Source organism: Mesoplodon bidens, assembly GCF_964165515.1.
Source record: "Mesoplodon bidens genome assembly, chromosome: 8".
NCBI lineage: Eukaryota > Metazoa > Chordata > Mammalia > Artiodactyla > Ziphiidae > Mesoplodon > Mesoplodon bidens.
Genome location: NC_138165.1, coordinates 87,500,312 through 87,515,678, shown reverse-complemented (window position 1 = coordinate 87,515,678; position 15,367 = coordinate 87,500,312). Strand labels below are relative to the sequence as shown.

Sequence of the window (15,367 nt, the reverse complement as noted above, 5' to 3'; positions counted from 1 at the left end):
CTGGGTTCAAGTGCTTTTCTCTGTGTTATGCAAGACTTTTAAAAAAGTTTAGTTTATTATATATGTGTGGCAATCATTAGTCAGTGTGTGATTATAGCTGTATGTTTGAAAGGATCCAGATCAAGGGTAGTATATAACTACATAAAAAGATAATAAAATTTTAATGAGATTTATAAGCAAGGGATGGGAGGAGAAAAAAAAGAGAAATGTAACAGTTTAAGCTTCATTAAGTTTAATATCAATTTGTTCATACCTTATAGGGCTTTGAATAGAAAAAGAAAAAAGATATAATCTTGGCCCAAAACCCTGTTTCATCAGAGAAATGAACAGATTTTGTGTATCAATGTAAAAATAAATGAACACATAATAGCAAGAATACAACTGTCTTGTTTGTTGATAGTATTTTATTTAAAAGTTCACAATTAGAGTGCTTGTAATAACACAAAAAGTTTAAAAGTGACAAAGCCTGCCTGTAGGAAGGACTCTTCTTATATGTAGAAGGAACAAGGACCTTGTGCTTAAAATGTGTAAAATGCTCATCGCAGCGTGGGACTCAGTAGATCAACAGAATCTATAATCTGAAGGGAATGAACATAACTTCCAAGTTATTCCAAAGTTGGCAGGAAGGAGGGGGGGTGCAGAGATGGCATAAATCTGAAGATTTCACTTGGCTCAGGTTACAAATCCAAAGGAAAACAAGAATAAACCACCTCAGCGGTATCCACCATCTGCTGACATACTACAAAACACAAAACTGCACACCAGTGTCCTTTAAAGAAATCCATACTTTAAAGACCTCTGCCACACTTCTCCAATTCAGCACTGTGGGAGGGGATAAGGATATTCCTGGTTAAGCCAGAGAGAATGATGATTAAAAAGAAGCAATACACAAACATCATGATGGAGGAGTTCATAAATTAAATCCATATTTCATTTTAACCATTTTTATAGGATTCTGCCTTTGTTAAAGTGTCCTGAGTATGGCAGATGGTATTTAAAAACATTGACAATAGTGTCCGTAAAGAGTTCAGAAGATAGAGCAGCAACTTTTTCGACGTTGATCATCGTTAATCAGCACCATAAAATGTTAGCTGCAAAGAAGCATGTAGGTAAGCTTAGCCCACCAAAAATAAGGTATTAGTAAATGAAGGAATTCTCGTGAAGAACAGTTACTCAGGAAGGACCCTCTAAGTAAGGTTTTTAAAAAGTGACTGACAACAATTTAATTGTGAAAGAAGAGAATATTAAGGCATAACTAAGTAAACTGAAATAAACCTTGATATCAATATTCGTCTCTGGGAAAGAAAGTTGTGAATCAGTTCCTTTAGATAAAAAAGTGGCTTAGGTTGATTTAAGAATGGAGATGGGGCATCCGTTTCTCTATGCCGCTTTCCCAGCACCGTACTGCCTGTAGTGGAAGAGACTCTTGGCGTCCACATTGCGAGATTTCTTCACAGCTTCTGCAAAAAGTTTGGTCACCTGAAAATATAAGGGTAGGAATCTTAGCAACGCATACGAAATGAAAGTGAATGTTTAATGAAGCAGGAGCGAAAAGTCACAGTTTCTGTTCCCAATTTTCAAAGGGGCAGGAGATGGAAGACACAAACATTTTTATTTAATGGGGACTTTCTCCTGTATCTCAGACCTCAACATGAATAAGCTTATTTCCCCCCACCCCCCATGGGGATTAAAACTGACTGAGGGGGGGGAAAATACAATGGGCAGAAAGTTAATGAGTCTTGACAAACATTTCTTCTCCCTGTGATAAATTTGGTGGGTCATGTCCAAGCAGAAGGGAACATACCTCCTGAAATCATTTCTTGTGAATTGGACAAGTGCTGGCACTGTATCTGGATCTTCAATGATCATTAACCTGTTGATTTTATGCGGTGGCTTTCATTTAGACACGATGGAATAAAATTGTGTATCTTTATTCCATGCCACACCACATATGTTATTTAAAGGATAATTGTATGGGTAATGAGAGAACCATGGCTATCCATGACTTCTGATTATCTCAACTCCTTGATCAACTGTCTCAGATAGGCCATGACCTACCAAAATAGACCACTATTTTAGATTCTATTTAGAAATTCTTCTCCATTCTGAAAGTTACAAGAAAGGGAGAAGAGAGATGTGCACTCTTAAGGGAGGCACAGAAATAAAAACCCTCAGGCAGGTTATCTTTGAGAAAAAGAACATACCTGGAAATTAGTGAGGAGAGCAATTCCACTGTCAACAGCTGTCCTGCGAATCACATAATTATCATGGACAAATTTAGTGTTGCTATTGGGGAGGTTAATCACCAGGTCAATGCTGCCGTCTCTAATCAACCTGGAGGAATAAATAAAATAAACACAAGTTTGCAGGAGACAATGTATGTTTTATAATTAGTTTTTTAAAATACTAATGTAAATTACTCTCTTAACCATTCAAGTCCATGCCATACTGAGTTGATTGACACCTGCCCTCCTTTATTCCTAAGCAGATGTACAAATTACACACATTTGGGGGTTATAAATTTTTGTTGTGTTCTTGAAAGAATTCTGGTGAATGCCTAACTAATCGAATGGAAAGATTTGTTTCTCTTTAAAATGCTATCTATCCATAGCAAGAATTGGTAATTTGACAGACAATTATTTATTTTACAGGAGGTGGTTCCTCCAGCACTGAAGGCCATTCGGCCCCCATACTCCCCCCGCAGATCAACTTTACCTCATTGCCTGTTTCCCAGTGCCTTAGCTGATGGTGTGGAAATACAGGATGCCTGACTTTAAATTAAAACATTTCACATTTTGTTGCTGGGCTACCACACACACAAGGAGACATTTAATCAAAATGTCAAAAGCATGAAGTACTGTTTTACAAAGCCCTAAGGAGGGCATATAGCATCATTAGAAGTCTACTAAAGTCAGAACAATGTGCCCTTCTTTTATTAATTTGATAATAATTTTAGGTTACTTTCTTAAGAGCCCTATCAAATAGTATATCACATAGAATTTGGTATAACTTAGCCATTCAGTAGGCTGTAACATCCTGTAGCACCTGAGAATTATCTCCCATGTACCCGTGCCACATAGCTCCATAAGTGTTGATGTAATGGTGTTCCTGAAGGCTCACATAGTGGGCCGAAATAAGTGTCTTACAAAACCTAGTGATGTACAGAATCCTAAAGATGCTACCAGAAAACTACTAGAGCTAATCAACAAATTTGGTAAAGTAGCAGGATTCAAAATTAACGTACAGAAATCTCTTGCATTCCTATATACTAATGATGAAAAATCTGAAAGAAAAATTAAGGAAGCACTCCCATTTACCACTGCAACAACAACAACAAAAAAATACCTAGGAATAAACCTACCTAAGGAGACAAAACACCTATATGCAGAAAACTATGACACTGATGAAATAAATTAAAGATGATATAAACAGATGGAGAGATATACCATGTTCTTGGATTGGAAGAATCAACATTGTGAAAATGACTGTACTATCCAAAGCAATCAACAGATTTGATGCAATCTCTGTCAAACTACCAATGGCATTTTTCACAGAACTAGAACAAAATATTTCACAATTTATACAGAAAAACAAAAGACCCCGAATAGCCAAAGTAATTTTGAGAAAGAAACACTGTGCTGGAGGAATCAGGCTCCCTGGCTTCAGAGTATACTACAAAGCTACAGTAATCAAGATAGTATGGCACTGGCACAAAAACAGAAATATAGATCAATGAGACAGGACAGAAAGCCCAGATATAAACCCACACACCTATGGTCAGCATATCTTTGATAAAGGAGCAAAGAATATACAATGGAGAAGAGACAGCCTCTTCAATAAGTGGTGCTGGGAAAACTGGACAGCTACATGTAAAAGAATGAAATTAGAACCCTCCCTAACACCATACACAAAAATAAACTCAAAATGGATTAAAGACCTAAATGTAAGGACAGACACTATAAACTCTTAGAGGAAAACATAGGCAGAACACTCTATGACATAAACCACAGCAAGATCCTTTTTGACCCACCTCCTAGAGAAATGGAAATAAAAAAAAAATAAACAAATGGGACCTAATGAAACTTAAAAGCTTTTGCACAGCAAAGGAAACCATAAACAAGATGAAAAGACAACCCTCAGAATGGGAGAAAATATTTGCAAACAAAGCAACTGACAAAGGTTTAATCTCCAAAATTTACAAGCAGCTCATGCAGCTCAATATCAAAAACAAACAACCCAATCCAAGAATGGGCAGAAGACCTAAACAGACATTTCTCCAAAGAAGACATACAGATGGCCAACAAGCACATGAAAGAATGCTCAACATCACTAATCATTAGAGAAATGCAAATCAAAACTACAATGAGGTATCACCTCACACCAGTCAGAATGGCCATCATCAAAATATCTACAAACAATAAATGCTGGACAGGGTGTGGAGAAAAGGGAACCCTCTTGCACTATTGGTGGGAATGTAAATTGATACAGCCACTATGGAGAACAGTATGGAGGTTCCTTAAAAAACTAAAAATATGATTACCATATGACCCAGCAATCTCACTACTGGGCATATACCCGAGAAAACCATAATTCAAAGAGTCATGCACCACAATGTTCATTGCAGCTCTATTTACAATAGCCAGGACATGGAAGCAACCTAAGTGTCCGTCAACAGATGAATGGATAAAGAAGATGTGGCACATATATACAATGGAATATTACTCAGCCATAAAAAGAAATGAAGTTGAGTTATTTGTAGTGAGCTGGATAGACCTAGAGTGTGTCATACAGAGTGAAGTAAGTCAGAAAGAGGAAAATAAATACCGTATGCTAACACATATATATGGAATCTAAAAAAAAAAAAAAAAAAAGTTCTGAAGAACCTAGGGGCAGGACAGGAATAAAGACGCAGATATAGAGAATGGACCTGAGGACACGGGGAGGGGGAAGGCTAACCTGGGACGAAGTGAGAGAGTGGCATGGACTTATATACACTACCAAATGTAAAATAGGTAGCTAGTGGGAAGCAGCTGCATAGCACAGGGAGATCAGCTGGGTGCTTTGTGACCACCTAGAGGGGTGGGATAGGGAGGGTGGGAGGGAGAGGCAAGAGGGAGGAGATATGGGGATATATGTATATGTATAGCTGATTCACTTTGTTATAAAGCAGAAACTAACACACCACTGTAAAGCAATTATACGTCAATAAAGATGTTAAAAAAAACCCCAAAAACCTAATGATGGCATAGCCTAAGGCATAACAACCAACCTGATCAAAGAATGGCAAATTAGGTAATACAATAGATGACATTACCATAGCACTCTCCCTAGTGTCCTGCATGCTGCAAGTCCTCAGTAAATTGACTGATTCATTGATGTACAACCTCAGTGAAATGCAGCTGAGCATTCTTGATATACACAATATAAGTATGACGTAAAATACAGAGTGCTGCATTACATTCTTCATGTCCATGATTCTCATCACTGAGATCTTGGTGTCAGTCAAGGAATGGATACTTACTAGGAGACATTTTGAGAGATGCTACATATCACCATGTACATATATGGAATTATGTGTTTTGTAGTAATAGCAAAGTTCATGAGAAGGAAGATTTACTATCGTTCACCAATTTTGTCATTTTAAATTGGATGACTAAGAAGACTTTTAGAAGACTTGCAATAGGGTCAGGTGATATATTTATATTACACTAGTTCCCAAAGTTAATCCTTCATCTGTTTTGCTATCTCAGAATATTCTGCCCAGTTCTTACTTTCTGATGGAAGAGAGGCTGGGATTCTGTCCTTCTTGAGACGGCCACGCCACTGGGGTGGCAGGGACATTGTTGGCATTGAGCCAGTCTGATGTGGCTTCCGTGGCAAAGAGCTGCATTTAAGATGGAAAAGTCGGTTACTGTATCACAGGGAAAGTTTTCACAGAACAAAGACGCCACTGGGACACACGTGTCATTTAAAGCATAGAGCAGAAAAAACTGGTGAATATGAGATGCAAAATGATGTCAGAAATAGAGATTTAGACTCAGCATCTGGAGTCATGGGCACTTTAAATATTTTTAAAATATTTGCAGTAAGAAAAAAAATTAATAACCTCAATTGTAACTGCTTTTGTAGAGGAGAAAAATAAAGAGTTATTGATGGCTGAAAATTCATTGTTATTTGGCCAACAAACCCTCATGACCACAGGTCCAATGAGCCTTGGGACTCATTCTGTTTTACAGAACCAGGCTTTGTGTGGAGATATTCATGGCAAAGAATTTTTGCCTGTAACCGTAACACCTGGAAACTATGACTTTGTATGGAAACAGGAAAAGGAAAAATGGAAAATATATGGAAATACATTGAAACTTTATCCCAATTCTGTGTATGCAAAACTCTCTAAATTTTTAGCCAGCAAATTTTATTGAGTTTGTGGTAACTGTGTTAAAACTTAAAGCTAGTCTTTCTAATTAGTTTATTCCATTGAAGTTTTGAAACTATCAAGTTAGACATCTTTCAAGTGGAGAGGTTATATTTTGCGCTATTTTATTCGCTAATATTCTTCAGTATTCTTTTTTGCAGATAGAATGCTGACAGAAAACAACTTAAAAAAATAATATCACATACCTTGAAGCCTTCATTTTGTAATTGTTCAGCCACACCAAGGAATTGTGGACGGAATGATTGCTGAAATTAAAAGAATTTAACTGATTCACTTTCCAGATATACATGTTATTCATTTAGTCATGCAATATGGCATTCTCTCATGTCATAAAAGGCAATGCCATGTGTTGCCAGGTGCTTTATATTCAAAGATGACAAGTTTTATCCTTTTATTCTCCTTTAATGAGTATAAGCTCTTACTTATTTTCTGATATAGATGAAATTCCATCCACATTGTCTTGCTTTCTACTGTCTTACTTCTTACCCCTCAAATTCCTTCAGCCCCTATTTAATCCACTTAGTCTCTGCCTGTAGAATCAGATTCACCCCAGTTCTGGATGAACCCTTTTCCTGGTCAGGGAGAATTTAAAGTCACCTGGATTAGGTGCTCAGCACCAAGTCAGCCTTGTTGGATGTTTTGCTGTTCAACCCATTCTAATTGCTGAATTCTAACTTTGGACTGCACTTCAATAACTAGGCTCTGTCCTAGTAGTTCACGCACCGTTCCCTACAATAAGTCAACCATTTGGAACTCAGTTTGGCAAAGAGTAAAAGAATGGGCTCTGGAGTCACTAAGCTGCATTTCAAATCCTGTCTTACTATTCATTTGTATGAAAAGTTAATGTCTTTGACCGTCCATTTCCTCATTTATAAAACAGCATTAAGGATATTAATGTATCTGCTTCTTGGGGCTCCACAATAAATGGTGTACCCTTGGGCGACTTACTTAACCTCTCTATGATGTACTTTCCTCATCTGTTAAATGGGAATAGTAACTGTATCCACATCATAGGGTCACTGTGGGTATTCAACGAATAAGTCCTATGTAAGTGTTAGTACAGTAACTTAGCACAATTACTGGCTCATTAATAATTCTCATTAAATATTATTATTACTATTATTAAAAATAATTGCTTTTTCAGCCTCCCAGAGACTAGATTCTTGACGCTGCACCCTAGCTCCCAAGCCTGGGCTCCTCTACTGGCTGTCACACTTACAACACAAACAAATTTTCTTCTCACATATATTTTCCTTCCCGGTAGGCTTACTTAAGATTCAATCTCGCTGTTTAGATATTTTCTTAGAGTCCACTGCTGTGCTCTTCCGAGAGCCCCAGCTGGACTCACCCAGTTTCTGGCCTGCATTCCCTGGACTGTCTATTGCCATTAGGGTTCCTCAGTTCTGAACATACCTCCTTCCTGTGACCAAAAGCCAGTATTTGGTCAGGGTAAAGACAGCGGTCAGGGTAAAAGAAAGCAAAGCTCAGTGGCCTACCCAATGTTCAACTTCTGACCTTGACCTCATTAACATGAGTGTCTGAGTAACCTAGCTAAACAGAGTATGCAAAATCATACAAAGTTAAAAACATATCCATTCTGCTTCAAATTAGAAGATTTTGGCTGTTTTCATTTATAAAAAGTTTGTAAACAGATGACATAATTTGGTTACTTTAGAAAATGTTTCATAATCTATTAGAAACCATATTAGTAATGGTTGAAAAAAATCATGGATATGGTCTTATTTCAGAGTTTCAGAGAAACTAAGAATTGTGATAAAATATATCAAGAGTCTTCCACAATTTTGATAATGTTTAATACACAAAACCTCCTAATATTTACTTGCAGAGGTTTTTTTGAGAAAAGATCTAAATCCTAGGAAAAGACCCCAAAACTATGTTCAAATATAAAATTATTTCAGGTTCTGGCCCTCTTAATCCCAGAACTGCAGTTTTATGAGAGGAGACTATTGGCAAATAGAAAAGATAAATGCAAATGGATGAATCTCAGCTAAGGCAGGCTCAGGGATTATTCATGGCAGCCTTCTAGAACAGAAATTTTAACCATGCCCAAGATAGTAGCTTTTTATTCCCACTTAGGACTCGAGAGGAAGAAATGGGCTTAGATGCAAGAAGCTCAGGGCTAGACATAAAAAAAAAAAAGTATAAAATCAGAGAGTAAGTCAATGACATCAGGGCAATTTACTGAGCTATGTGGCAATCTTTTTAAGAATAGGTTAGGCAGAGAATTAGGATAATCATTTATTCAAGTTTGATTCTGCTTGGAAAGCAAGGGACTGACTGAAATGGCATTTTAGGTTTTCTTCATGTTTTAGTTACTTTGAATATAGCAAATATATGTGAAATATTCTAAATGAACCTCTGAATTTTGTCAAGCCCCCCTGATATGGAGCATCATATAGTGGCCTCCTGCTAAACAAAGAACAGACTTAAGGAAGTACCAAAGTACATTAGGAAGCTCACCATAAAGGTGACCAACAAACACTTATTGACCAATTGATACATTAATCATGTACTGAATGAAGTATTCTCAATCTCTAACATTTTCCCCTAGCAAAAAGTCACTGATATGATCACCATGTGATAACATAACATTGAACCGGTTTCCTAAAATACTATTTCACAAGTATAGTAGTTCTCAAAATGTGGTCCCTAGGGAATCAGCATCACCTGGGTTTGTTTAAATTATGAAAATTTGGGCCCTACCCCAAATCTATGGAATCAGGAATTCTGGGAGTGGATCCCAGGAATCTGCATTTTAACAAATGCTCCAGGTGATTCTGATGTGCACTTACATTTAGGAATAGGAGGGAAGAGGGGATAGGAGGACCACTCTTCACTCATTTTGTAATTTGAGGTGAAGACGCATTAACCTTGGCCAAAGTCACTATGGAAAGGGTTAAAGGAGGAGTACTAGAATGTAATTTTTTTCTTTGTCATTTTAAAGTAAAATAAGTCTGCAAATCCTCTAAGACCTGCAGACACCAGTCGGAACCTCATTATGGAGCTGTTTCAGTGTTGTCCCCCAGGTGGAAAAGATAAATATCCGACATGACAGTATTGGCAGTTTCCAGCCAGGGAACTACTCCGCCTTCTGGTCTGGGGTGTTGGCTTTCTAGTCACATTATAAACTTCTATCAAACATGTATTGAACACTTGTGACACATAAAATAGGCTCTCTACAAAAAGAAATTACAGCTGTCAGCTTGCATCTGAGTAGCCCCAGATTTAATATCTGATTGAAAATACCTGGGTAAGAAACCATTTGTTACTAAAGGTGAAAAGTGCAAGCTGATTTATGTCCTGGAAAACATTTATAAGGAAGAAAGTCTTTTAAAAATGAGAAAAATAAATATTTTCTCTAATTATCATTTTCACATTAATTCAACTTCTGGCTACAGAACCAAAAGCCAAGTTAAGGCTGTGTCATGCCTGTGGACTCTACAGGGACGTCTGGATTGACAATGCTGTGGTTGTTCCTAATGATTCTGTATTGAAGATAAAAGGTTATTCATGTCACTTGGAGTTGTCTTTTTCAAATAAAATGCTTGCTTTGTGTTTCTGGGCAATGCTGAAGCGCAGATGGCAGGATGGTGCTCTTCACTCCACAAGCATCACTGAATAGCCCAATCAGAGGGGAAAAAACAGTGAGGGCTCTTGATCTACTCTAGAGTAAATCATTTATTGTTAAAGGGTGTTCCAAATAACTTCAAAACAAGGCAGACTGCCTACTCATAGCAACTAAAAATAAACCCTGATGGAAGTATTGCAGGAAAATCAAAGACGATTTTGTTGCCACATAAACCTACCTTACACCTTTCTTATATTCGGATTATGCTTATGGAAAGGGTTTTGGTAGAGACACAGTACATATAAGAGTTGGCAAGGATCCTTCTTTTTTTTTTTTTTTTTTTTTGCGGTATGCAGGCCTCTCACTGTTGTGGCCTCTCCCATTGTGGAGCACAGGCTCAGCGGCCATGGCTCACAGGCCCAGCTGCTCCGCAGCATGTGGGATCCTCCCGGACCGGGGCACGAACCCGTGTCCCCAGCATCGGCAGGCAGACTCTCAACCACTGCACCACCAGGGAAGCCCGACAAGGATCCTTTGACAAAATCTAAATCTTGATTTTTTTTCCCTAAGTCCTAGTTACACAAGATTGATGTTAAGAATATTTCAAACTTCCCAAGTAATTTGACCATAGGATTAACTTTGAGAAGGCAGAAACAGAGGGTCTCTGTGTGCGAAGGAGTAGGGTAGGAAGGAGAAAAGAAAGAAAAATCAGGAACACTGAAATATAACCAATGAGCGTGTACACATGCACGGACACACACACACACACACACACGATCTATTTACTAAATGTTGAGTCGTGGTTGATACTTGCTAGTGATAAATTAAAATTTGAAATATGTGTTAAACTACCAACAATAAGAAAAAATGTTTCCCGGCTCAGCGTCCCTTTTGCCTTTCCTCCATATTTCTCTTTTCCCCCAATTTTCTCTTGCAACCTGCTGTGAAAAGTTAGAGGTAAGGTTTCTTCCATTAAATCTTTCTACTCATAGCAGGTAGCTGGGTCAGGGTGGGACAATGATGAGTAAAGAAGACCTTTACTTCAAATAAACGGTATAGATGTTGACCAATCTCCCCATTTATACATGAAGGAATAATAAAGCAAATTAACTGCAACAGTGCTGGCTACCAGGGCTCTTCTGCAATTGAAGTCTACATAACATCATGGTAAGTGAATGATAATCTCAGGAAATCAAAATGCAATGGTGGACTTTCTTTCTTAGTGCTTCATTACATAACTCAACGAAATGCCTTCTCTTGTATTTACTGGCCTTAACCCCATTTATATATTAGCAGTACTATTTTAGGTCCTTTTCAGTTCTGACTTTATGTATTTGGATGAATTTATATGAATTCTTCTGTCCAAGTGGAATCACATTAAATAAAATGTGTTTTTTTAAGCATAATGTATCCTGAAATATGGAATTATAATTACTTTATCCACAGTTAATATGAAGTTTAGGTAGATTTGGTCCCATTCTGCCTAAGAAGATGTCCAGTGAGTTTTAGCTATTAACTCTAGGGTTAGTATATTCTGTCCTATTGTTCAGTTAAATTTATGATTATCCTTTTTAAAGAAATCACTATAAATGAAAATCCTCCATATAATAATGAAGAGATTATACACTGACTGTTGGTGCTGGCAGCTTTTCTTTGCCTCCCATATAAAGTAGGTTAGAAAATTATTTTTGCATATCTCTAGAGGCTTAGAGTCTTAATGATCAATTTTACCACAGCTGCAAATACTTTATTAAATATAATTTTATTATTAAATATTTCTTTAAATATACTTTTTAAATTCTGTAATTAAAATACATATATATTTAAATTCCTTACATTATGCATGCATGCACAGGGAGAAAGTACTTTGCAAAAATTCATGTAGCTGCTGGAACACTGATTTATTTAAAAAAGAATACACTGAAAGGTAAAACTTCAATGGACAAAACCTCATTGCTTTAAGAAAACTTTTTTTCCCCTATAAACCCCCTTTTTTCCCTACAAGGCAAAAATTCTGTTCACTGATGCCAAAATCACACTAGTACTTCATGGGAATCGAATTACTTTTTGCTTTACATTTCCCTGCAGCACTGGAACCAAACAAGGCACAATTTTATACATCACTGCCTTCTTAAAGTGGTATTTTAAAATGTTAGCACAATTATGATTAGTTGTGAGGACGGGGACTAAGGGCATGGTCTCCTCTGAATGCCCCCAGGTCTCACATTAAACTTTAAGCCATAACTAGAAGTTGGTGAAATACTCTTATACTTGTGACTTAATATTACTTAATACCCATTATAATGTGATGAGTCTCTCATACGGTGTGATGTGTCTCTGAACTGCCATTAAGCTTCGCAATTGCAATTCATCTTGTTAGCTTCTGTTCTAACTGTTCACTATTGCCCTTCTGGCACCTTTATGAAGCAAAATCCCAATTTAGTCTTTGCAGAAACTTCTCCAAAGCTGCTACCCATCCAGTCTCCAGAGTCTAATTTGCTGATATGAAGGCACTCTAATGCGACAGCATCTATAATAATTACCCACTGATTTGAAAATACCTGGTATTATTCTAATTATATTTTTATTGATTTGTATGTAACCATGCAGGATTTGAACTTATTAAAAGTATGGCAGGGGTGATATATAAAACCGTCTATTGTTATTATAGGTTCCAAGGATTACTAACCTCAAATGAAAGTGAATGATCAGTTGGGAAACATCTAGTATTTTTCAGGAAACTTATAAACAAACAGTTTGTACACTCTTGCAATAATATTCCAAGGAGTAATAAGAGTTTCCTGGCTCCCATTTTGCCCTAAGATTTACATTTGACTTGCAATAATAAACCAATAATATCCTTCTCACTGTATGAAGATATTCACGTATAATTACTTCACCCTGCTTTGACCTAGAAGGTTTAGTAAGTAACAATATTTCAAGAACTTCCACAGTACACTGTGGGATGTGCTGACTTTCTTAAGCCCATTAAGTCACTGCCCTTTAAGAACTTTCAATTCGTCTTGGAGTGTCAGACTAAGAAAATTTCTCAAATAATGCCCATGTCTTCTTCAACTTTGAATCTTTGACATTTAGTAGAAATTGAAATGTGAATGAATGAATGTAAGAAAGGAAGGAACAGAGGTCAGGAGGGGATAATACTGACTTCAGTTTGGGATGTGTTGTGTTTGAGACATCCAGATAGAGGTATCCAGCAAATTGTTGGAAACAGGGGATGGCTGAGGATAAAGATTTAAAGTTGATAGTTTTAGATGGAGAGTGGATACCACAGACATGAATGAGCTGGCAAAGGGGAAAGTCAAGAGAAAGAACTAGACATAGACATAGACACAGACTCAGAAAAAGAGTTGAGACCCAACCTTATGGAAAGCCTAAGTTCAGAGGCTAAGGAGGTAGAACTAAGAATAAAAATATAGAAAAGATGTAACCAAAGAGTAGAATAGAATCCTTTTGAAGTTACCCTAAATCCTGTTCAGGATAAATATCACTTCACTAGAGACTTTTTCTGTTCTTTCTTTCTTTTTTTGGTTGTTTATTCACTTATTTGTGTTGGCTGCTGCAATGAGAAAAGGCAAAAATCAGGAAACAGACAGAGTACAAATGTCCATTCTTTCTACAAGTTGCTGGGTTTTTTTTAGTGGAACTTTAAACAAATCTCCCCTCTTCTATACCACCATTAAGTCATTTCCCCCACCAACTCCCAGCATGTGCCCACAGGCATGCATACAACCACACACCACTTACCTGAATTCCAATCAGGATGCCTTTCTGGGGTAACTTAAATCCTGTGGAAAGCATTGCCTTTAGGAAAGCGGTATGAATACCTTCACCAAAGCAAGCCACCTGTTTAGAATACATGAAAAAAAGAAAGTAAAAGAAAGCAAATAATAGTCACCCAACCTTACCAAAAGACAAACACAAGTGAAAAGTCAGAGATTCCTATACTAGATTTTATTGAGTTGCCCAAGGACCGTGTAATCTGAATCCAGGGATTAAAAGTCTGGCTAGGGCAGACGTATTTTGTGTTTTTAATTAAGCATAATGAATAAATAAGCAATTCTTTCTCTATCCAACAACACTCCATGGAGCAACGTAACTGGATTCTACTGTGAGATATTTGGATACAAATTACAACTTCTGGCCCATAATATGGTGAGTTACCAAATGTTAATACGACTTAACTTTTAAATAATGGTATATGTCATGTATGCTATGCAACAGGGCATGAATTCATGGGTCAGTAGCACAAATGCATAACTGCTGATCAATCAGTTAGGAGTCATTTCATACGTATGAGAAAGCCTTCAGAGAAATTCAATAAATCTATGAAAATCTCAAAGGAACTTGTTCTTTTATTATTATTATTATTATTATTATTGTTGTTGTTTTCATAAAATGAACCAAAGTACCTTGCTACTAGTCCTGAATACTATAGCCTAAAGTAAAAAAAAAAAATCCAAATTAACATATAATGTTGAGATATACAGAGGCTTCCCCTAGGGTAACTGTGCTACAATATAATTACAAGTCAAATGTCCACACTAACTACAGAACAAGTGGTATATCTGAGCATGATAGGAGTAGATTCTGCCATGCACGTCATCATTTGGCACGGGTAGAGAACCACCACTAGAGTAAATAACACTGATGGCTAAATTCATTCTTTAAGCAAATGACTACCTTACTGTCAAAGGAAAGTTCTCATGACTTTGATTTTCAGCTGATCACCAGTACATGCTGCTTTTTACTCCACAGTGAACATTTTCTTTGGTCAAGAACTGGCTAACCAAATTAGTAATGTCACCCTAAGCTAACAGAACCCAAACCATACTGAAAGAACCTGGGCAATTCCATCCTAAGTGCCTATACAACCCACAAGAGGTTTCAGCAGTTTTCTACAAATAACATAAAAAGTAGTTAAATATGTAAGTAAAGATTAGGACTAACATTCCCACCTCACCACTAGGAAAGCTAAAGGTTTATTTAATCCCACAACAAGCCATTTTAACACTGAAAATGTCTCTGAAGCATAACTGAGATTTCACTAAGCTAGAATTATTATTATGATTTCAGTTATAAAACAGATCTTGTAATATTGTACTTAGTGACACTTGGAAATGTGACTCTAATGGAAGAAGAATTATCTCTCTGTACTTCTGAAACAGATACAAGAAAGGGGGAGCTGAATTTCTAATTCTCTCATATTTTCATATTTCAACAACTCCAATAACGTATGTCTTGAGGCAGAATGGACATAGATACAGTACTGAAAATAGATTTGCCACACTAGAGAAAACAGCATGAAGGAAAACAGATCTGTC

General features: G+C 37.0%; 1 protein-coding gene across 1 annotated transcript in view; it reads right to left on the bottom strand.

The window, feature by feature from the left end:
- Positions 1–367: 367 nt before the first annotated feature.
- Positions 368–15,367, bottom strand: part of CPS1 (carbamoyl-phosphate synthase 1) — a 135,542-nt gene continuing 120,542 nt past the window's right edge. The window contains exons 34-38 of the mRNA XM_081242705.1: positions 13,791–13,889; positions 6,622–6,681; positions 5,772–5,884; positions 2,205–2,334; positions 368–1,479 (exon numbers count right to left, since the gene is read on the bottom strand). Coding sequence (XP_081098831.1) covers positions 1,381–1,479; positions 2,205–2,334; positions 5,772–5,884; positions 6,622–6,681; positions 13,791–13,889 — 501 coding nt within the window. The 3' untranslated portion in view covers positions 368–1,380. The remainder of the gene's footprint in view (positions 1,480–2,204; positions 2,335–5,771; positions 5,885–6,621; positions 6,682–13,790; positions 13,890–15,367) is intronic.